The sequence below is a fragment of the Ostrinia nubilalis genome, chromosome Z (genome assembly GCF_963855985.1).
Source record: "Ostrinia nubilalis chromosome Z, ilOstNubi1.1, whole genome shotgun sequence".
NCBI lineage: Eukaryota > Metazoa > Arthropoda > Insecta > Lepidoptera > Crambidae > Ostrinia > Ostrinia nubilalis.
Window position 1 is genome coordinate 4,149,444 of NC_087119.1, and position 24,628 is coordinate 4,174,071.

A 24,628-nucleotide genomic window follows, 5' to 3' on the forward strand; every position below is an offset into this window, starting at 1 on the left:
CGACAAGCTTCTTCAAGTTCTTTTACCATAATGCATAGCCTACCCCAACAATATTCAGTAAAAAATAAATTGTTACCAAAGTACTACAGCGAGTAACATTAGATTAAGTTTGATAAAAAATAAATACAAATATGATTTTCGGGTGACGCCTCTCGTTCTAGGATGTAGCCGTTTCGTGTTTGCGTAGTAAGTAGGTAGGTATGATGTCATTCTTTCTTCTGTGATAGTAGGTATGTTTAATTTATTTGTCTTATGTTAAAATAGGTATGAATAAAGACATTGTATTAAAATAAGTACTTTTTTATCCTAAGTAGGTATATTTAAAATGTTATTTTTACAAAGGTAAAATAACACTAATACTTACCTACATACGTACCTCATTACAAATACCTAAGTAGATTAATTCTATTTTTTCACTAGACAGCATAGCAACCCTAACAGCGTAAGAAGAGTTCAGAGACACGCGATAGAAAGATACAAAACTTGTAGGTGAATAAAATTGTAGGTACGTAGTGCTGTGCGAGCTGAATTACACTGTATCGCGTGGTAGCAAGACTCGTATTTATTTAAATCGTCTTGCGGAGTAATCCTTCTGTAGGTACTAGGTACTATTATTTATTCTGTGGTATGGATATTAAAAAAGTATGAAAGTGCGCACATTATACACCGATTTGGTATCGGCCGATTTTTAATACACATTAGAATCGGGCCCAACTATCGGCCGACTAAAAGTATGTAGTCTGCGGGGTGTCTTAATACCTTTGCTACGGCACGGATTGATACAATGTTTAATCGCTGAGGGCGGAACGATGCAGATATTTTAGGGGTATTCAAGGGTTCTTAAATCGGCTCTACGACAAGTATCTATGATACTTGCTACAAATAGAAATTAATTGGCGAGAGTTTGTTTCCTTGTTCTCGTTAGTGAGCGTAACTCAAAGGGAATAAAGGTGTTTGTAAGTTTTCATTTTGAGTGACGATAAGGATGACCTAATTAGCCCCCAATTAGGGTAAAGGGATAGAAATGGAGGAAATTAAAGTATGCCAGTTAATGACCCTTTTCTACTACTGTAGGAAGCCGGCCCGTGGTGCTGCAAAGCAACAGGAGCCTGCCAGCCAACGAATGGACCGACGTTCAGATCGCGCGCGTCGGGCCCACCGTCACGCTCACTGTCGACCTGCAGTACAGCTTCCAAGACAAACTGGACTCACCTAAGAATGTAAGTTTACCCTTTGTATGCGCATTCTTCCTTCGTTCATTTCAAGGCTCGACTCTGGTTACTGCGAAAATTATTATACTTACGTGTAATATCGGATTCACTTTGTCTAAGAATAAGAATAAGAATAAGAAATTTATTCATAATGTTCATTACATGTCAAATTTTCAATATATTTTCTTATTAATAATAAACAATTGTACAGTACAGTATTAATAATTCTATTTACATGATCCCAGTTTTTAAGTACTTTTTGAACTTGAATGTACCTACCGACGTTTGTCCACGATATGGATCAACATGTTGCTTAAAATTTTTGCAAACTTAACTTTTAAAGGATTGAACTTTATGCAAATTTAAAATGTTAGGATTAAAATTTTTGCAATTTCAACATTTCAAAAGGCATTTTTGCGGCAAGCTTATTTTAATTGATGAACCCACATGATACGATAAAAACAAAAAATACGACATTTTGCATTTGACACCCCTAAAGTTTGTGCTGTGCTTTGAACGACAAATTGAATTAGAGCGGTCTACCCCTGAGATTCAAATCATAAAACGTGTAAAGTAGTTCTATTGTGTCAAATTTTATGACTAAGATATTAGACATCTTTCAGAAATAAATACTTTTTTTTTTAGTTTTCGAGTTCGTATCGAAGAATCGATCACAAAATTGAATCTGTTGCAAAATCGTTCTACAGTTCAGTAAGTGGTCTCGTCCGCCCACTTAGAAACTTTTTCGGCGAGTTTACTTGATTATGCCAAACTTTTGATTTCCAAACTAAGCTACTTACTATTTTCTATTTATGTACTTGTGATGTGACAAATTTAAATGAAAGTTCAAAGTCGAGAAGTCTTAGAAGATTTAATAATTTGTTTCAAACGAAAGTCTTATCAAGACGTAAAGTACCTACGGTTTTACTGTGGGCTTAATCAATTACTTTTTTGAATAATAAAATCAGTATTCAGACCTATGACTGCCTAAGTAGGTATGTAGGCAGGAAAATCTGGTTATCAAAGTCGAGAAGACTTAGAAGATTTAATCATTTGTTTCAAACGAAAGTCTTATCAAGACATAAAACGGTTTAACTGTGGGCAGAATCAATTACTTTTTTGAATAATGAAATGTGTTACCTATTCAGACATATGATTGCTTAGGTAAGTATGTACAGGTAAATCTGGTTATCAGTCAAGAGTGGATCGCTCCCTTAAAATCGAATAAATTTTGTAGATGACCAGTCTTTAAAAATTTACAGCGACGCGACGGCTTATTTGAACTACATATTTACCAATCAATGTACCGTTACAGCTTTGAATATTGGATTCATAACTGGTCCACTATTTATTTTCTTCCTGCCTCGTATGTTTTTGATACTCGAGTGTTTGTCGATCAATATGAATCGTCAGTGTAGTAATTCTGAAAAATCCGTTAGCAAAAACATCCGTTGCATCGCTCTGTATTTATCTTACAACTCCATTTCGACTGGTTCCAATATACCAGGAAACGGATCCGTTTGTAACGCAATATCCTGTAAAATCCCCATCAATATCCATCGGAAAATTTTAAAAATCTTTCGAGCCCTATAGTACTTCACCGTGTAGTTTTTCAAGTGAACCGGTTAAAGGTTCTCCGAAAATTTGCGCGCTCTTCAAACCTCCATTCGTTAGGTCTTAGTGGAAGTAGAAATGTAGATATTTGATACCTTTCTATCTAGGTAAAACTAACGAAGCTCGATTTTTTTAAGCTCCTTTTTAGCTCCATAAATATTTATTGAACTCTTTCCCAGAAACCGGTGACGTTGTTGCCTTTAACAAAATAACGGTAGTTCAAAGATTTTAGTGCCATAATGCTAACTAATAGTCGCAATAAAAGAAAGGAACCCTCCTTTCTTTGTTTTTTTTTTTTTCAAATGTTTTAATATTTCCTTTGTTCACAGGACATGAACTTGGAGACAGCTATGTTCGTGGGAGGCGTGGATGACTCCATCGTGCTGAACAAGAATGCTGGAGTTTCGGGCGGATTCAGCGGATGCATTAAGGACGTAAGTGGTTTCAGGGAGAATTTAAGGTCGCGTAGCGAGAGTTGAGGCGAGTCGATTAACACGAAGATTTGTAATCATTAGTATACGCTCGCCGCGTTATCCTCTTTACATCAGTGCGAGTACCGTGTTCGCACCAACTTTTGCTGAGCAACTTATTTATATTATGCCTAAGCTAACATATTTTGGAAAGACAGAAAATGGATTTTTAGACTGGTTTAAAAAAAACTACCACACAGTATTACCTATTTGCAAGCGACTCGCGATCATGAGCAAAATGGCTTCACCTGGCATGTGATGGTAATTTTATTGGGCAGTAGCAACTTAATTTAAATGGGTTGACGTTATTCCAGGAAAAAGTTTTACTGCCTTAATTAATGACGTTAATTTTAAAATTCATATCTTTAGTTACACATTTAAAAAGTTTAATAAAAAGGTATCAAAAGAATTCAATTTCGCTGTCCATTATTACAAACCAAATACGCGCGCCGCTTTGTCCGACATAAGCCTGCCCGGATAACCGTACGCAATTTTCACGTGTATTTTACAGCAACACTGAACTACACTCGGCGTCAAAACAATCGCACCTCCCGCGACTAACAATTTCAAGCGTATGCATCCCTACTTCCCACTAATATTGGTATCATTTGAAAGCCCAGTTCTAAACATTTCATTAAAGGAAAGGTTGGTAGGTACCCCAAAAATGTGTGTTTACAAGGAGCCAGTGTTGCTTCTTAAAGCGGCAGATAGTTACGTTTGAGTCAATTTTTATGATAAAACTGTAAAATTGGGATTAACCGCTATCCATCTGTTAAATAGGACACGTGAGATCATTTTTGGTTTTATAACGACAAAAATTGGTCCCAGAGGTGAGGGGCTACGTCATTGGCTTTTTATGTCATATTTATGGTAATGATAAATCGTTTATTAAAAAATATCGTTTATTAATAACACTACGTCTTCCGGCCGGAAGACGTAGCGTGGGCAGGCCTCCCAATAGGTGGACCGACGATCTAGTGTAGGTCGCGGGAGGTGCCTGGATGCGAGCGGCGCAGGATCGGTTTTCGTGGAAATCCTTGGAGGAGGCCTTTGTCTAGCAGTGGACGTCTTTCGGCTGAAACGAACGAACGATTAATAACACCAATATTGGTGGAGCACCATGTTTATGCCTTATCTTTAAAGTTGTTGTCGCGGGAGGTGCGATTTTTTGATGCCGAGTGTATATGCACCACTAAGAGTTCCATTAAATCAAAGTATTGAATTACGTTCAGCCCTTGGTACCATTTTATTTTATTCGCTGCCAGCGTTTGTGGCAGATTTTACTGGATGATGGTAGTAATCCATCCGCCGAAAAAGTAGTTATAGACATGACCAATCACCACATATCGCGAACAAAAATCGAGTACGTCCTACAAACATTTTCGGTTTAACCCTTTAACTAGTATTGAGAAAAATATTTTTAATTAGTTTTGTACCTTATGTTTTCTCAATAAGGTTCAAAATATGGTGGCAACAATTCTGCCACTATCAGGTAAAGGTTTAAAACATTCCAACGCAAAGTGAAAAATTTATAGTATCATGCTTAAATTAAAATATTGGTTTCGGAATGCCTGTTATTTAAGTTAAAATGCACTCTTTGAAATTTACCTGTTGTTAAATTATTTATTAGTCATATTAATAAAGAGCCGCACAAATATCTAAAGAATGGAACGAGTAGCGGTTGTACGGTCAGCCGCAAAGTGCGCCGTCATTTTGCGAAAGAGTATTTATACTTTATTTGTAATCTTACTTAGTACTGTATTTCTTTAGAGTTTACTAATTACTTTTGAAAACAAAACAAGACATTTTACAAGCGTGGTTATCTTAAAAATTGCCTGGAATGTGCCCATTTTAATATAAATTGTGAAATAATTGTGTCTGACCGTTAAACGCATAATTACTAAATCGATAAGGATGAAATTAAGTAGCTGTAGAGAGTTTGAGTCATAGTTTTAGGGATGGGGACATGCTAATAAAGATTATTCAAATTATTTGGTTACATTGAGTATTATTTTCAGGTCATGGTATACGGAGACGCTGTAGACATCGTGGGATCTTCCATCCAGTCGGCGAACGTGCAAGAGTGTGGCAAATACGACCGCGGCGACATACCCGAGGTAAGCTCAGTGTGTCAAATGTGTGGGCTAAGTGGTTTGGTGCTACTAGCCTTAAGTTTAGCCCCCAATAAATTGCATTTATTCAATGTCCCTCACATCTTAAATTGCAGTGACAGACTGACATTCACGGGGGTGAAGCAACAGGCAAAAACTAGTATCGAAATAAAAATATTATACATATTAATGCCATAAAATTAATAAAATACTTCGAATGAAATTCGCACATCATGGTGATTACCTTTCAATAGACAAATATTTGTACAACCTTTCAACGCAACTACTTATTGTGTTTAATAAACTCCCAATATTCTACAAATATTTACAATTGTACATAGTTCTGGTTTCAGAGCGAGCTAATTAAATCACTCGTGTGTAATAAGCTGAAAATGAGCTTAAATTGAGTTCATAAATACATTGTTCCAACAAGCCCTCAACAGAGTAGAGCTTATCTTATTAGGCCGCGTTAATAGAAACTGGCAAATTTAAACAAGTCTAATTACATTGACATCTAGCTATGTTTGTTACGAGTGTTATAAGTAAACCAACTTATTGATTGCAAAGCGAAGTAATGTTGAGGCGCCGACTACAGGCATTATAGGATATTAAAAGTGTAATAGAATATAAAAGTGTTGCTATATAATATAAGAAATCTAATAAAGAAATATGCGAACACGGCCAGCCTTTTGAGCATAGGAGTTTAGGCCATTTCCTACATCTGCTTTTGGTAAATTAGAGAGGGACAAAGTCTGATGTTGAATGAAGATTTTCCGAAAAACTTTCTTACGTAAAACCCAAAGGTGCATGTAGTAAGGGCCACTTTCAAAGATCAATCTCATCAACAGGCCGAAACCATCTGCTCGCAATGCCGCAACGGCGGGGAATGTACGGAAGACGGCGCGGGCTGCGTCTGCCCTTACGGCTGGACGGGCCAGCTGTGCGAGACGCGGGTCCCGCCGCCGGCGCGGCGCCCGCCCGGGGACCCGTGCGCGCTGGGCCCGTGCCGCAACGGAGGCAGCTGCAAGAGGAACTACTCCAACAGGATGAACTACACCTGCGACTGCCCGCTCGGCTTCGCAGGCAACAACTGCCAGATGCGTGAGTACATGCTGCTTGTAAAGCAGCCCCGAGACGAACAATTGCGATTGTCAATGTATTTACGTTCCAACTGACGGAAACTATTGTCAATTGCTCAGCGAAACGATCAATACTCGTATTAACTTCAATGGCACGTGTCAATTGGGCTTCGATTAAAATTATCATCAATTTGCTTCAATCACGTAAATTCAATTGACAATCGCTTCAATGCCTTTTGTAAACGATCAATGTCAATTGACAATCACGTAGAATTGACAATCGCGATTGATCGTCTCGGGGCCACTTAACACTTGGTTCGTTCAGCTAAATGACGACCATTTCTGGACAAAGGCCTCCCCCAAGGATTTGCGCAACGACCGGTCCTGCACCGCCCGCATCCAGGCACCTTCCGCAACCCTCACCAGATCGTCGGTTCACCTAGTGACCCACGTTACGTCGTCAGGCCCGTGGTCGCCATTTGAAAACTTTTCCGCCCCAACGGCCATCAGCACTACTAGCTATGTGCCCCGTCCACTGCAATTTGTAATACCTAATTTAAATTAGATACAAATATCCTATAAATAGTCTATAATTTCAATCAAAAATACAGTTTCAAACTACGTATATTTACGACATGAAACCCTGTATTCAAAAGCTCACAATATCGTATTCACTTCGCGCGCCTGAACCGATGCGTCGGCGAGTGTCCACAATCAGTGTGTGACGGTACCTGGTTCAATTAATAATGATATTACAACAGTTTCAGCGAGCCTTTCACACCGATTTTACACACATTTTATATCAATTTTTGAAAATCGCTTTTCAACTTGTGCTTTGACGAACTACGAGTATAATCAGTACCTTAAAATATGTCTATATCCAACATTTATCTCGACTTGAGTGAGGCTATCCGAATTTGGCTGTAAGTTGTTATATGTATCTCAAACAAATCCAGATGAATAAAATCAATTGTTTGTTATAAAAAGTAACAGTAAAAGATTTCTTGCCCATTCACTTAAATGAACTTGACCAAATCGTCCGGTTCTGAATCTTTTAGCCGCTAGGCGATGGGCTCGCCGGTGGGCGAGTGAGCTGGGACGCGTATAAAGCCTTGATCACACGTACCGAGAAAACGAGCGAGACAGTGCTCTCGGCCGAGTACCTCGGTGTATGAACATTACGCCGAGTGCTCGGCCGAGCGCTTGAGTATGTGACTCGCTCACCGTCTCGACCGAGTAAACATTTTACTGTCTCGCCCGTCCAATCGGTAGGTGTGATCAAGGCTTTAGGCGCTAACCGGTGAGCGAGTGAGCTGGGACGCGGAGGGGTGCTACTCGCCTGTCAAAATAGAAAAATAAACGATTTAGTAACCTACTCGACTAAATGTTTAGTGTTCGGATATATTTAGCTACGATTAAATTACTCGCCACTTGACTAGTGCGAACAAGGCTCAAGCGATGCAACAAGCCGAACAGAAGCGAGTATGGGTGGAATCCGGCAGCTCTTTAAACACAGCTATTTACTTTTCGGGCGGTTGGTTCTGCCCAAACGATCGCGGTCAGGCCGCGAGCCACGGAGCTCCGGCTGGCGGCATTTCAATCAACTGTTGAAATGTGATCGCTGCCAATGCGATTGATGTACCTACTTACCTACTCGTAAAACAAAAGTAATCAGTATTAAGTGATAGTATTTGTATTATTACATTGTCTTTTGTAATTAAGACTTACTTTAACTAGTAAAGAATACAAGATGTGTTTTATTTCGGGTCGAGAGAGCACAAAATTATTGATTGGATTTGATGGTATTTTGATGATATAATAAGTTACCTTTGATTCTCATTTTTAAATCTGCGTTACACGGGTTAATAATGTAAATTGGAAAATGTAACTTTATCCCTCTAATCGACGGAGCCCCTTAGCAGTGAAAGATCTTTTTTCACTGGCCGGCTGGCTGGAAAATTTCAGTTCCACAAACTTGCAGTCAATATACAAAGTAACTTTTCGTAGATGATAATTTTAACTAATTCTACAGAGAAATAGAGTATTCAAGATTAAGAACTTTGTTCCGAGAATAACATTAATAGTTAAAATCGTACCTAGAACTTTTCTATAATTAAACAGAATTTATTTTTTGACAATTTTACCCCGAATCGTTATCTTGTAAACATAATAATCGTCAGTGGAGGTTTGTTTTCTACGCGTTAATGGCGAAATTTTCTTGTTTTATTTTTGTCTCAATCGCTTACGTAATAAAAGTTCGTTATTATGAATTCATCTTTTAGATTTGTAAAATATACATATTATATGTATTATGTGTGAATGACGTTACATTATAAAACTACCTCATTGCAAACTAATCCATTAGAAATATAAAATTGAAAAATACTATTTTCTATCCTAACATCCACTCAATATAATTACTTTTGTTACAATAGAAAATTGAAATTTGAAATGGTAAAAATTCGCTTTTAACCGCCTTTATCAAATAAATAAGTGCCAGAGAAAGGGCGGCACATTCAGTTTTGAGGTAGGCCTACAATAGATTTTTCGAAAGCACACTTGAAACACACGTGGAAAATGAAATTGGAGAAGCCATTGGGAGCAAAAAATATTTTTATTATTCTACGAAACAGGCAACGTTTGCGGGAATTAAGAGACAACGGCTATGAACTTTTAGTTCCAAGTATTCGTTATCGTTCGAGCTTTATCCTGAATGGAGTGAGCTGTAAATCCTGGATGTTGTCTAGAATAAACTAATTAAGCCAGGAATACTGATATATTATTGAACTACTTAGTAAGAGTATTAAGCTATAAAGAGATTAATGATGTTGATGCGAAATATTCAAGAAAACAAAAAAGGGAGCATTGTTATTTTTCAAGGAAGTTTTTGTTCTTACGATAATAACATTAAATAGAACAAATCCCTTTTCATAAACTCGATAAAATCGAAACGAACAAGGAAAAGCTTTAAACATAGGGCCTTATCACAAATATGTTAAATACGCGTTGCCGCGTTGTTTAAAATGATATTTCCGTACTTACTACTCAAATGTCAATAAAATAGTGTTCAACGCGCGTTTAACGTTTTGAAATGTATTTTTTTAGCCGTGACAGGATGAAAGATCTCGTCGGGATCACAAAAACAGAAATTGTATACCCATCAAGTGAAGATGCAGACAGCGCGACTAAGGCCTTAGTTTATCAAATAAATAGGAAACTGTGCATGAAATTCATATCAGAGCCGGTGGTTCGCATTCTAAATTGACTTAATCCGGCAAGGGGAGTCCGCGCATAGTTCGTCGGGAGCGGTTTCTAGGAATGCACAAATGAACCATTCGTCGGTACCGAATCACATATTAATTATACGAGTATGTAGTTACACCGGGCCGGCCTGCACACAGGAGCTTAATTACGCGCGTACAATTTCATTTCGAGATCCGATTATTGAAACGCGATGTCGTTTATGAGCTCCAACTATAATGTATTAAATTACACACAGTTATAGAGTAATGTTAACTCTCATTTGTTTGTTGTTTGTTTTCTACTTAACCTCATCATTGAGAGACTTATTCTAACTTTATAAAATTCCCTCCTCCCTTCTCCCCAAAACTCTTTTAAAGTGAAAGGCTAGTAACCTTTCACTCTAAACTAATATTACAAAGAGGAAAAGATTTTATGAGTTTGTATTGAGCATCCGAAACTACATTATCCCTGATGAACATAGACGTTACGAGGTTCGCCGGGTCAGCTAGTTTGATAAAGACAAGTTAGACAAAAACTTATTATAAAATTTTCTTGCAGCCCTCGAGCTCCGCGAGAAAGTTGGCTTCAACGGGAACGGATACATAGAACTGCCAGCAAGCGAGTTACGCTACGATGCCTTGTACCGGGAGCCTGCGGTGATCGCCATGGCTTTCCACGCTAACAGCGACGGTGTTCTGCTCTACCAACATGAGGTGCAAGCCCCATACACCAACGGAGACTTCATCTTGATTCGAAGTAAGTTCTGTTTTTTTCTCCATATGACCTGTGGCTGACTGGTAGGGATGTATTTCACCGGGACACCATGGCGGTGCAACCAGTCTCCCGCTACCAACAAGACGTAAAGGTACAGCTCTATAGAGAGTTACTCACCTGTACGGCTAGCACGAAAAACTTTCGAGTTCAAATCGTTAGCGTACTCGAATCGTCATCAAAAGATTTAGTAAGAAAATTACAACAGCGCCCTTATGAACGTGTCGTAAAGTGAACTTAGTATGAGATGTGGTTGCACGAAACTTATTTCGAGAATCAAAATTGTCACGTTATCATTTAATTCGAAGATTGAGTATCGAATTTTATCGAATACGCAAACGATTCGAAGACGAAAGTTGTTCATGCTAGAGGTACTGGTGTCCGTTTGGTTGCGCAAAGCTGTATACATTTTGTTGGTAGCGACGACTCGTTGCGCCGCCGTGGTGTCCCGGTGAAATATAACCCGTAGAGAATGCCACCCGGCATTAAGTGCACCGCAGTACAATAAGTGCAATAAGTTTCAGATAATTAGTAAGTTCTATTTAAGCGGCTTAACTTGGCGATGATAATCTGTCGGTTCGGTACTGACCGCGTGAAGATCATTTCTATTTATCATTAGAATGTAACCAAAACATTTACATTGTGATTTTACGCATACAAATACTAAAGATTTTCAAAAAAGTTCACAATTAGTCACTAATAAATTAGGAAAGCCGACCTTACAGCCGCAGACAAACAATCATCAAACAACAGATCAAACTGGATACAAATATTCCAACCACACCGCAACGGTAATCTATAAAAATTTGCAAACACTATGTGGCGCGCTTCATTTATTAACCCTCCGTGTACGAGGTGACTAAAAGTTACGTCCCGTACCAGGTGGGGTATGACACACCCCAATATACAAAGTGATAAAATTTTCATTCAACGTTTTTTTAGGTGGAATTTAATATTTAATATTGATTATTTACGTATGCTAATTAGGTTTAAGAAATGCTCTGAGCTGAAAATATGTATTATAACATTTTTATCATAAAAAAACAAAAAGACACAATTTCCGTTGTTCTTGTAATTTAGGAATCAGTTTCCTATGTATAATTTTTAATTAGTGCCTTTAATTATGACAACCGTTTTTATTTAACAAAGTACAAGTATTTACCTATAATTTAAAAGTAAATTAAAAACTGGAAGGGTATAAATTTGTTTTGATCATCAGTTTTCAATTTACCACAATTCTGATGAAAGAAAATGAGTATGCTCAATGCATAAAATGTGAGCGTAACAATTTTATTTATTTATAAAATATGTTATTCCATTTCAGTAGCCCATAAATTGTATCACCAAGTATAAATTGTAGCCCATAAGTGTATGTTCACATACATCTTCGGATCTCAGTACTAAATTACCAGATTTGCACTAAAAGTCATCTCATTTGACTAAAAGTGCTTGAAAATTTCAGATACCGTAAAAATCACGAAAAATATTATTTGTATTGAATTTTATTCAATTGACAAAGCTAAAAATATATAAATTACACCAAAACTGTTAGATTTTTTTTTAAACTTTTTAACAACGTCCCGTACCAGGTGGGGTGTGTCACACACCGTGTGTGACACCCACACGCTCTTTGAAGGCATGTAACTCAGTTGGTAGTGACCGCTGGACTGATTTTGCAACGCTGATCGAAGCAGCAGTGTCATAATTCCAGCTACTGAGAATTTCAAATTCAGCACTTGCAAATTTTTAAAATTGTGGCTATTTTTAAAGGACTGGGGTGTGTCACACCCCACCTCGTACAGCGAGGGTTAAAATAGGTGTAGAGATTTTTTGGTATAACATCTTTGCGATGAAATTAAAATGAACCTTTATACGAAATTAACTTTTAATATCACTTATAGCGTAATACTTGACTTCTAAACATAACTACTTTATGTACTTATGATATGAAAAATATTTCTTTAAACTGACATAACTCCTAACCTATCGATAGAGTGGCAACACTTTGCGATTTCTCTCAGCACTGACATAAGAGAAGAATCGTTCACCCAAACCCGCCTTTAACGCTTACAAGTCAAGTAATACCCCACAAAGTATAAACTAAAGCCTGGTCTGTGAGCACGTAAAATTTTGTCCAATGACCCCAAGTTACCCATCCTTATCGCTCGCGCGTGTCGCGACTGTGCTACAGGCGCCCGCAGCGAGTGTGCAAGCACGACAGCAACATAATTAAGCGCGTCACACACGGCGAAGATAATATGAAATATATATTATCTTAGAGCATATTTTAGAATATCGCTCACCATAGAAATCCTATGAACCATCACATACGACGAACTTAATTTATCTTAAGCATCTTAAGATACTGAGCGATATTGCAAATAAATTTATTTTAGGATACGAAATATACGCATCTTAATATAAATACATGGTGTTGTGTCGGGCTATGCGCGGACGACGACGCCGCGAGTGGTGCTCTGTACCGCGCCCTGTCAAAAGAGCGATGGCGATGGCGCGTTGCTTTGGTCGAACCTTTAGAGAGTAAGAACACTCAGGCATATGAATTTCCCCACCAACACCGTGCTGCGCCACGCAATATTTTTCATATGTTAGGTGTAAAAAAACATCTTCCCTATAAATTACAGGTAAGTAAGTTACAACTTAGTAAATTGGCAACCTAAAATGACAGTCTTCCATCATCAGCCAACCTTAATAACCTGAAATAATACAAATGTCAGTATATTCGTACCTGTAATATTTAAAGAATTATCCTCCAACTCGTTAACGTTAAGGAGTTTTACCTCCCATCATCAGCTCAACATGAAATGATGAATTTCAGATGCTTGAATAATTTAAGAAAAAATAATAGGAAAATTTTTAACTTAAAATTTATTTTTCAAAATAAATAAAATAACCCAAGGAAAAACGTAATACATGCCCATAAAATTTGAGGGTTTGCCGCGATTTTCCTAGGATCTGATCATCAGACCCTGACTTGGTGACAGTGGGATCACATCGGGAGGTATCCCTATTTTTATAATTTGAAAAAATATTGAAAATCTTGCCTAATCAAATCATGAGTTGAGATGAAGGTTTTTCTTGACTCTCTAAAATAATCCTGAAATTTCTTCGTTGACAGATCTTCATAAAGGTTGAATTCGCCGCAGCTTTTTCTCTTTTTTATGTGAGACTCTGTCCAAATTTTTTTCCATTTGGAATGTGCTAGTGCAATCTGCATTTCTCTAGATCAGAATCATCGTCTGAGGAACTATCTAACAAATCAAGAAGTAAGGCCGTATCACTCATAGTCAATCATCCTGTATATATGATTCTAACAAGGAACACGTGTGTCACCGACGCAGACCCGTAGGAAAATAATATTTTTTTATTAATATCGTATCTTAGCCGTGTGTGATATCTTAAGATACTATAATATTATATCTTAGGGCATCTTAAGATAAAATATTATAGTATCTTAGCCGTGTGTGACGCGCTTTATGCGCTAGCGATAAAGATGGGTAGTTTGGGGTCATTGAACAAAATTCTACATGCTCACGGACCAGGCTTTAGACATTTAGTTCCACGCAATTTTGTATCCATTGTCCTTTTAATATCTGACCACACACATGAAAAAGCCGGTCAGAAATAATTTGTGGTAGTTAATCCATTCAGCATAATTATGCGTTAGCCCTTAAATGAGTTAGCAACTTAAAAAGGTCTGAAGTTTGTAAGGTTCGCGTATCCGACTACAATAGCAGATTGTACTGTAAGTGACACTAACTGACAATAATTGTTAACAGTTGAGAACGGCGTGGTGGTGATGGAATGGAACCTCGGCGGTGGACTCTCCACTGCTTCCATAGAGAACGCCTACGTGGTCGATGGTGACAGACATTCGGTAAGTTATGATAAATTTTAAAAATAATAATAATAAAACGGTCACCTACCATTACTGAACAATGAAGTTTCCACAACAAACAATTTTTAAAAAAACATTAAATAAAAACAATCACCAAGTGCCTCAAACAGACAAACAGAAAATGTTGTATTTTAAGTTCTCTCCGAGCCAATCTCACAACATTCTTCGGGATTTAATCGTTTACCCATTAAGTTTTCATCAGATATGTTAATAGCATTTATTTCATTTGCACTGCAAAGACTTGTGTTTGCCATCCTCATGCACTCAGTCACTCAACTTTGACTCCCAGAATGGGTAATTCAAATACCGGGTAGACGATTCAAGGAAACTTCCGGCAAGCAAAGGCAAAACTATGGGACTAATAAACTAATAGAACATTCTACATCTAAAGGAAAGCAATGCCTATATTTTTACACTTTGAATAAAAAATTCGAAGGTCTTCGTATCAAATTTGAAAAATAAAAACCGTAATGATCAAAAGAATATTAAAATAATGTTATTAAAAAAAGGCTGTATATCTGGCTGCCACATCGTCTCAGACAACACCTAGGTTTATGCGTTGTAATAATTTATATCGTGGAAAAGATTCCAAACATTAAAAAATATGTTTCATGAAAAAGATATGCTTATTTGTGGATGAAAAAAATACATATTATTTTATTGAAGGATACTGTTTTTAATGTCTTTGATAGACGTCATATCAAATCATTAGCAAGTGATGTTAAATCATCGTTGATTTCGCGGAAGCGTGTAAGTATACAGTAAGCAGGTATCGAGTGGTTTACTGGGTTCGGACAGAGCCAAAGGGCAAAATTTTACTCAGCTTGTTTGATGTGCTGTTTGCTTTTGAGAGACATTTACAACGAAAACTTAAGCCCTTCCATTTAACGTGATCTAATCCCCATATATCTTGGCCACACTTAAGTAGATGAATATTGTAAATAAACTGTTATGTAAAAGCTTTCAAATGATATTATACCCCTCTTTCCTACACATATAAAAGCCTCTAAACTCATATTAGAATCGGAATACCTGCTCGGAATCTCGGAATAGCGAGAGCATTGCAATGTTTCCATATCGATGCCTTTATGCAACGCATTGCAATAGAATATCAATGCCTTGAACATGATTGAACCGTTAAACGATATAAAATTATGATAAAATAAATGTTATCAATAAAATAACTATTGTAAAGGAAAAAGCAGTAGTTACCTACTGTAGAATAGACACTAGAACTTTGACTCGTGGCTTCGGCCTGAAATAATACTGAAAGACTTTACTGTGTACGTCAAATGCCGGGATAATATCTATTCTATATTTTTCTCCATCACAAATTATATATTATGTAGATACCTAAACCTTCATCATGTATCAAATCCGTTCAGTAGTGTTCAAATCTATTGCAGACAAACAAACAGACGTGCTGCAATGAAGTTTGTATTATAATCTACACTAAAATGCTTTGTAATATGTAACAATATAGAAATACTGTAGTTACATTAAGTAGACGGTAAATATTAGAAAGTTCTCGAACGCCATTTACATTAATTAGAATCTTCCCTCTGTTCAATTATTATTCATTAAAGTTAATTATTACGACAATTTGCATCATTTACTCGTATTACACTCATGACATGAAAAAACAACAGTAAGCCGAAAAACTTGTGGTGGCTCCAAAGGTTTGGGAAACTATGGAACAGTTTAATATCAAACGGTGACATGAATCATGCGCGCGGCCGGGCTCAAAGCGGCAGCCGTTGTGGCGTCAGACAAACGCTCGGATTCAGTTTTCTTCCTTGTGCCTAATGCTATAAGAGCATTCCACGCGAAGCAGAAATTTGACGTTTCCGATTTCAGTAATATTTGAGTATGTTCTACCTATTACATATTATTATTATTTATTTGTATACCAAATGTTTTTGTAATACAGTTGAAGAGGGATCTTTGAAGTTTTCGACAACCGGTTGGCATGCAGTAGGTACTTTAAAGCCGATTAAGGAGTCATAAAATTATATATTTAAATAAACAAACCACGGGATTTATTACTTCCCGTGCTTTTTTTTATTAACTGTATTATTTTGTGGATTTTACTTTCCTATAAAATGCAAATTGATTTTATTTAGTTGATTTTCACAAAGTTTTTTTTAAACATTCTATAACAGAATTAATTCTTTTGACACATATGTCATGTTAAAGACTCCACCACGCCTCCACTTAACCTCGATGCGGGTGCCCGCTGCATGCGCACGCCTAATACTTAATACATAGTTATACATGACATGAAATGACAGTCATGCCGCGCACCTGCTGCGCTGTATTATACCTAAACTCACTTTCAAAACTATACGCGCGTGGGCGCCCCGCGAGGGTTTTAGCACGAGTAGTCTTGAGGAAAAGCTGTTTCACCCACGGCGAATGGCAAGCTGGAAGGTTGGTGAATCTAGCACCCGTAGAAAAATAAATAAAAATTGTTTACCAATAAATACCTATTGCAGTAGGTGTAGTTTTCTATTTAAAAGATAACACCACCTAGTAACTTTCACCGGATCAAAGGCTGAGCTGCACATTCGTAAAACATAACAATTTTTTTTTATTTTCATGTTTATTTAACCTTTAAGAATTGTATATTTTGTAAGTATTCAAACATTTAGATAATATGTAACTCAAATTCAAAATTCATATTCAAATTCAATATTATTTATTGTGAAACACAGGTTTTAAGAGACAAAATTTTTATAGGTACTTACGCTCGTTAAAAACCATTAAAATCCTATGAGAATGTTTTCAACTTCTACGCGGACGATAAGAGAAGTGCAGTAATGTTAGTTTTGTTTTAATAAGAGTTTAAGCTTGTAGAGTAGAGCTTGCGTTTTAATAGCGAGGGTATTGACTGTTTTCTACCAACCGCCAGAACTTCTAAATTGATTCAGCGAAGCAGTTAAAAAACTGTAAGGTTTAATTCAAATCCAATTGCGTCACTTAATAAATATTCATACTTCATTACTCTATATTTTGCAAATAAAAAATACTAAATGTGAATCGTTACAGCTATTTTTTATTTGCAAAATATGCCAATTATTTCTGTGTTATAATTTATTTTTTTCCGTACAGCTGATCGCAAAACTTTATGAAGACGCCTCCGTCCAACTGACAGTTGATGGCACAACAAAGAACTCCACCAGTACTGGCTTCACGAAACTTATGAACGCTGACTCCAACATTTATGTCGGTAAGTACATTGTTTCACTTGTCATAAAGTTAAGTCCTGAAATGGTGGCCATGTAAGTACTGGCAAGCACAAGGTAGGACAGATGGCCTCGTAAAGGTAGCAGGAAGGCGCTGGATGCAGGCCGCTGCCAACCGGCCAATCTGGAATTCATTAGGGGTGGTCTATATCTAGCAGTGGACGTCCTGTGGCTGAAACGATAATGACGATGAAATTCAGCACCAATCAATAAAATGGACTATTAGAATTTTAGGTCTACACAAATTCAAAGAATACCGCATCATCATTAGTCATAATGTTAGTAAACTTTTCGATGAAACTGTACCGCTACCACATTTTATTTGTACGTATTAGTTAGTGCAAATATCATAGACAAACAAGGCTTTTAGTGAAAACTGTCTGTAAATAGATGACATTGCCTTTTCCAATTTATGGCTAGAGGACGTTACTATTAAAAATTGTCAAATTTTAAGAACAAAACTAACTAGGCTAGGTTATCCAAAGCTATGTAGTCGTATTGACAAACCTTAATAATAGGATAGAGCGTAAGGGTGTTGCACATCCAACTGGATGCTTAACGGGATTGTCAGCCGGGTCTTATGGAGCGACATGCATTTCCGATTCGACTATTGATCCTCAAATGTAACTGATCTAATTATTGGGACTGCACCGTGCAGAGCAGTATTAGCAAATCATATTACCGACACGTGAATAATTCCGATCCCGATCACTATCATTTACTTACAGTGCAATTGATTAATTTCATTACTACAATTTTAAATCAAATTTATTTTTAATGAAAAGCATTTGTGCTGAAAGAAAAAACAGCGTGCGGCCTGTTGAAATGCAAGACTTAACTTCTAAGAAAAAATAACTTGAGAAATATGTACTTTAAGAATAAAATCCCTTCACAGTGTCAAGGTTACATGGAGAATACTTTTTAAATAAAATCGGGTCAATCTTTTACATAGTAAGTGTAAGAATGGACCTCGTTCTAACTCAATCACGTGGCGATCCGGGCAAATCGTAAAGGAATCACGTGTACCACAATAACTTGAGCTGTTTGTTTAAATCAGTCAACAATGATTATACAAAAAATCAATATTTTTTAACTACACTCGACATCAAATAAATCGCACCTCCCGCGACAAGCATTTTCAAACGTATGCATCCCCACTTCCCACCAATATTGGCACCATTTAAAAGCCTAGTCTAACCTTCATTTCATTAAAGGAAAGGTTTCTACCCCAAAAATGTGTCTTTAAAAGGATCCAGAGTCACTTCTTCAAAAAATAAGTAGTTACGCTTGAGCCAACTTTTATGGCTATAAAACTGTTAAGTTGAGATTAATCACTATCCATCTGTTAAAGAGGACACGTGAGATCATTATTTGGTTTTATAACTGTTACGGTTAATGTATTAAATGTGAAAATTATGAATAATCGCCGGTTATGATGAATAATTACCTCAAGATTTGGTAAATGTGATTAATATGAGGTCATTTATGTGTGTATAAAACTAAATAGGCGGCTTAGGGGTGGCCTCTCCGGGCCCGCCATTCAACGCTTCGATAACAACGAAACTGAAAATGGCTCTAGGTTTGTAATTTTGATTAAAATTAAAATTGTCTCTACCTGTAGCAGAGAATGATGTTGTGGCAGGCCTTTGTTCAAATGATCATTGCAAACGTTGTGATAGGGATGATAGAGACATGCGATTTTTGGTTTTACGAAGGTAATACGATAGAGAATAATACAAAGTAATAAAAACCTCCGGTTATAGGGGCATTTTTTGGAGAAATTTATCATAACCAAAAAAACACGAATTTAAAAGCATTTTTTTTTTCAAAATGTATAATTTTTTATTATTTGTTGGCCTTTTTTGTGCATTTTATGTATTTTTTTAGTATTGCCTGTTATTAAGCATTATAACTGTTTTTATTTTATCAGGATATACCGTTCAGTTTAAAAGTTATTACGTTTTCTTTGCAATAAGTAGGTAATTGGAAGAAAAAAAAAACCTATAAATTTTATTGAAAAAATCTCAAATTTTTTTGACCTCTTTTTTATCGATAAAAATAGGTCTAGTTTCTCACACGTTGACTCACACTGTATAATAATAGGATGGATGACAAAGGGAGAAAAAAAAGAGAAGGAAAAAAAAAGGAGGTTGAACAGAAATCATGAAGATGAAACACTAGCGAGAAAATGTTTGCGCACATGAAATTTAACTGGCTGGAAGCCTGCCTGACGTTTTCAGGGAGACCGTTCCAAAGACGAATGGAATGTAGAAGAAAAGAGTTGGAAAGAAAACCAGTACGATGAGAAGAAGTGCTACATAAGCAGATTGCTTCGTCAGCTTTTCAATTACTACTCAAAATTTGCAACCCTAACACACCATTACGGACTCTATCGGGCACGGCAAAATTACAAAGAGCAGCTTATACACTCAGCGGCACGGAATTTGGCCCAAGCCTAAACACCCAGATATGAGGCCAAATAGGTGTTGTATACCTAAGTTTCGTGTGACATGTTAACAGAACATTTGTTTTTGTTAATTTAAGAGGCTAGATTAATAAAAAAATGCGTCTCTTTAACATTTTTGACTCTAGAAACGCATTTCGTTGTTGGAGCGTAAAGAGTACGGGTAAGTTTAAATTCGATATTAAATGTTGTAAGGGTTTGGCGTTTTGTTTTTTGTTTTTAAATTAATCTTAGGGTTATTCTCGTTTCCATAATTTGAGAATAATGTCCATTACTTCAGCTCAAGTTGCTCAAATAGTGTTGCTTAGAAGTCAAGGGCGTATGCAGCGGGAGATGGCTGAAACTTTCAATTTATGGCGTACAGACTTAAGATACACATTAAACAGGCATGACCAGACCGCCTTTTACACAAGAAGACCAAGAAGTGGGGAATTAAGGTGTAAATCAGCGCCCGATGAGCCGATAATCGTGCTTGCAATATCAAGAAATCGGGTACTCACTACGTTTGAGATACGCCAGCGTTTACAAACAGCAAGCCCAGTGAATGCCAGTCAGCACACAATAAGAAGAAGGATGGAGGATCATAACTTACATACTCGAAGACCAGCTCGAGGACCAGAACTTCTCCGATACCTTAGCGAAGTGCGACTTACGTTTTCTAGAGAACATGCAAATTGGACGCAAGGCTAATGGAGTAAAGTTCTATGGACCGATGATTGCAGAGTCACCTTAAAAGCTCCAGACGGCCGTGGAAGTGTATAGAGAAGGTGCGGAGAAGAGTTACTACGCAAACAGACAGTTTTCATAAAGAGTTTACTCCATTAGCCTTGCGTCCAATTTGCATGTTCTCTAGAAAGCGTAAGTCGCACTTCGCGAAGGTATCGGAGAAGTTCTGGTCCTCGAGCTGGTCTTCGAGTATGTAAGTTATAATCCTTCATCCTTCTTCTTATTGTGTGCTGACTGGCATTCACTGGGCTTGCTGTTTGTAAACGCTGGCGTATCTCAAACGTAGTGAGTACCCGATTTCTTGATATTGCAAGCACGATTATCGGGTCATCGCGCGCTGATTTACACCTTAATTCCCCACTTCTTGGTCTTCTTGTGTAAAAGGCGGTCTGGTCATGCATTTATAACGTGTATCTTAAGTCTGTACGCCATAAATTGAAAGTTTCAGCCATCTCCCGCTGCATACGCCCGTGACTTCTAAGCAACACTATTTGAGCAACTTGAGCCGAAGTAAAGGACATTATTCTCAAATTATGGCAACGAGAATAACCCTAAGATTAATTTAAAAACAAAAAACAAAACGCCAAACCCTTACAACATTTAATATCGAATTTAAACTTACCCGTACTCTTTACGCTCCAACAACGAAATGCGTTTCTAGAGTCAAAAAAGTTAAAGAGACGCATTTTTTTATTAATCTAGCCTCTTAAATTAACAACAACAAATGTTCTGTTAACATGTCATACAAAATTTAGGTATATAACACCTATTTGGCCTCATATCTCGTTGTTTAGGCTTGGGCCAAATTCCGTGCCGCTGAGTGTATTATAAGCCTGGTAGGGTAACCCTTGTTGCAACCGGTCGCATATTTGCTGTTCCTATACGTTGGCGCCGCAACGGGCGAGTGCATTAACAAAATTCCGTTCAAAACACACCGGCGGCAGCGTACGCCTCGTCGGGCATTCATCGTGTTGGTTCACCTATAGCAATCTATTCGCAGTTATCTTTCATTATGAGTTCCGCAAAATTGAGCAGGCATAATTATTGTTCATTACCGCTTTAAGTTGCAATACAGAATACATGTCAGGTCTTGTTTGAGCGTAAGTAATATTAAGCGGATCAGCTGATTTCTGAGGAGGTCTGTAAATACGGCTCCGGAGAGCTGTATGTTATCTTCCTTTGACAAACGCGAATACATGGCAATAGGTAAGATCGCTGATGTGTGATACTCAGAATCAGATCTAATACCCGATAGGTGCTAAAAGCCAGGCTACGTGTTCTCTGGAATTATAATATTGGCTTTAGCTAGTTTACCAGTTCTCGCTGCGCACAAACAAACAAAGGAGATTTTACAAAGGTGTCCGGCAACGTCACGTGACAAACGTGAACAATACCTAGATAAAGCCAGTAAGATGTGACTGAGTATTGTATGAAACAAACAACCCTGAAAGCTATTACTAACGGCTCCGCGACTTTAGTCTGGTTCGTCGTGGTCGTTGTTTCAGCCAAATGACGTCAACTGCTGGACAAAGGCCTCTCCAAAGGTTTTCCACAATGAACGGTCCTACGTTGCCTTCATCCAGGCTCTTCCCGGTTATAGAAATCAGTTTCTTTAAAAAATTTTCGCACTATGTCTTACTTAAAAAAAAAACCGGCCAAGTGCGAGTCGGGCTCGCACACCGAGGGTTCCGCCGTACAAACGTAGCGGTTTACAATTTATGACGTATTAAATCAAATTACTTACTTGATTCCGTTGCGAGTAGTGGCGAATTTCAAAATATGCGGTATGATTATTTTTTATTTATTTATTTTTCCTATATTTGCATTATAGGTCAGCGTTTTGAATTTTTGCGTTGATTTAGAATTTCTCACAGTTTAGAGGCAATTAGATTTAAGAAGTGTTTGATATGAATTTCAACTTTAATATCTCTACGCGTTCATGTGAAAAAGGGTAGGTAGTAAGTTTATAATTATTAAAAAAAAATTTTATGTCATGTAAGCAAAAATAATATTTTAAATTTTATATAACTTCAAATTTATCATTTTCGCAATTTTTCCTTTATCTGTACTATATAACGTTGCTTCGTGCCGAATTTCAAGATTCTGAGTTCACAGGAAGTACCTTGTAGGTTTTGATTCCCTAGCGTGTGACGGAAATTCGTCTAAGGTGTCGGTATAAACTGCTGTATCTTTTGATCGCGTTAACTAAGAAGTTTGATTTTTTTACTTCTTAAAGGGACAATAGATCTAGGTATTTGGTATAAATTTCAATTTGATACCTTTATTCGTTCGTGAGAAATAAGGTAGTAAGTTTCATTTTATTAAAATATTTTTATTATATTATATAACTAAAAAAATGTAATTTTCGCAATTTTTCCTATATTTGCATTATATGACAATGCTTTATGCCAAATTTCAAGATTCTGAGTTTACGGGAAGTATCCTGTAGGTTTTGATTCCTTTGCGAGTGTCGAAAATTTGTTGAAAATATCGACATAATCGGCTGTATCTTTTGATTGGCTTGGCTTAGAAGTTTGATATTTTCACAGCTTAAAGGGACAATAGACCTGAGTATTTCGTGTGAATTTCAGCTTGATACGTTCACGCGTTCTTGAGATAAAGGGTCTTGACAGACGGACGGACAGACGGACAACAAAGTGATCCTATAAGGGTTCCGTTTTTTCCTTTTGAGGTACGGAACCCTAAAAACAAATTCAAAATTATTCAATTTTATTGTTTACTAAGTGACAATTTGTAAGACCTTTGATTAAAGCCTGGTCCGTGAGCACACGTAGAATCCCGTTCATTGGACGGGATTCTACGTGCTCACGGACCAGGCTTTAGTAATTTCTTCGTTCCTGACTTAACCTATTTGTTTCCGCTTTAGGCTAACGAACTGATAAAACAAAGAAGGTTAGGTAAATAATTATTTAAAAAATCCATGAGAATTTTTTTAAGACCTTGACTTTGGATTAAATTTTAACTTTCCTATAAGTATCCATTTAATATTATTTTAGAAGTAGACGACGCGATCATGCGACGACTATAATTGCCTGTGTGTTTTCCCCTAACCTTTGGTAACAACAACGGTCGAACAAAGCTTTTGTGTTCGTACATCAAATACAATTCGGTTTACAAAGGCAGTCTACATCTAAAATGGTAAGGAATTACGTAATAACAATATTGCTTTATCTTGATGTGGACGATCTGATAGGTTTTGGAAGATTAAGAAATAGGATCATACTTAAGTTTTGAATTTTAAAATTCAAACAAAAATCTCTGGAATTTTAAAAAGGTCATATTATTTTCGCCTAAATTATATCCTTAATTGAACCATGAATTTTAGTAGATTTTAACTTTTGACAACCCTTTAAATAAATGTATTTTAGTGCCTAATTTGTATTGCACAATTTACTAGGAAATAGTCCCGTTTACCCCTCGTACTAAGCTATACAAGGTGGAATTTTGTAATGCCACCTGGAGGGAAAGTACTCGTAATACTGTAGATAGAAAATATTACTGAAAGAAAACATTTCTTTATTTTTGAAAAGAAAGAGAACTGCATTCCAAGATTTTTGATTTTTTTTTTCGAAAATTCTCTACCATCCCTTACAATTTCCTGCACATAATTAAAATAATTTAAGATTTCATGCGTTCATGCTTTCATTTGATTTATCAAGATTGTTAGAGAGTTTTCATCCTTATACTTTCTTAACCCTAACGATCGATGCAATAAAAATACAGGGTGTAATTTTTAAAACAGATTTTAGTTGGT

At 36.9% G+C, this 24,628-nt stretch overlaps 1 protein-coding gene across 1 annotated transcript in view; it reads left to right on the plus strand.

The window, feature by feature from the left end:
* LOC135087020 (basement membrane-specific heparan sulfate proteoglycan core protein-like) overlaps positions 1 to 24,628 on the plus strand; it is a 235,366-nt gene that overhangs the window by 203,198 nt on the left and 7,540 nt on the right. The window contains exons 74-80 of the mRNA XM_063981873.1: positions 1,075 to 1,220; positions 3,155 to 3,259; positions 5,314 to 5,412; positions 6,255 to 6,507; positions 10,287 to 10,484; positions 14,300 to 14,397; positions 17,530 to 17,647. Coding sequence (XP_063837943.1) covers positions 1,075 to 1,220; positions 3,155 to 3,259; positions 5,314 to 5,412; positions 6,255 to 6,507; positions 10,287 to 10,484; positions 14,300 to 14,397; positions 17,530 to 17,647 — 1,017 coding nt within the window. The remainder of the gene's footprint in view (positions 1 to 1,074; positions 1,221 to 3,154; positions 3,260 to 5,313; positions 5,413 to 6,254; positions 6,508 to 10,286; positions 10,485 to 14,299; positions 14,398 to 17,529; positions 17,648 to 24,628) is intronic.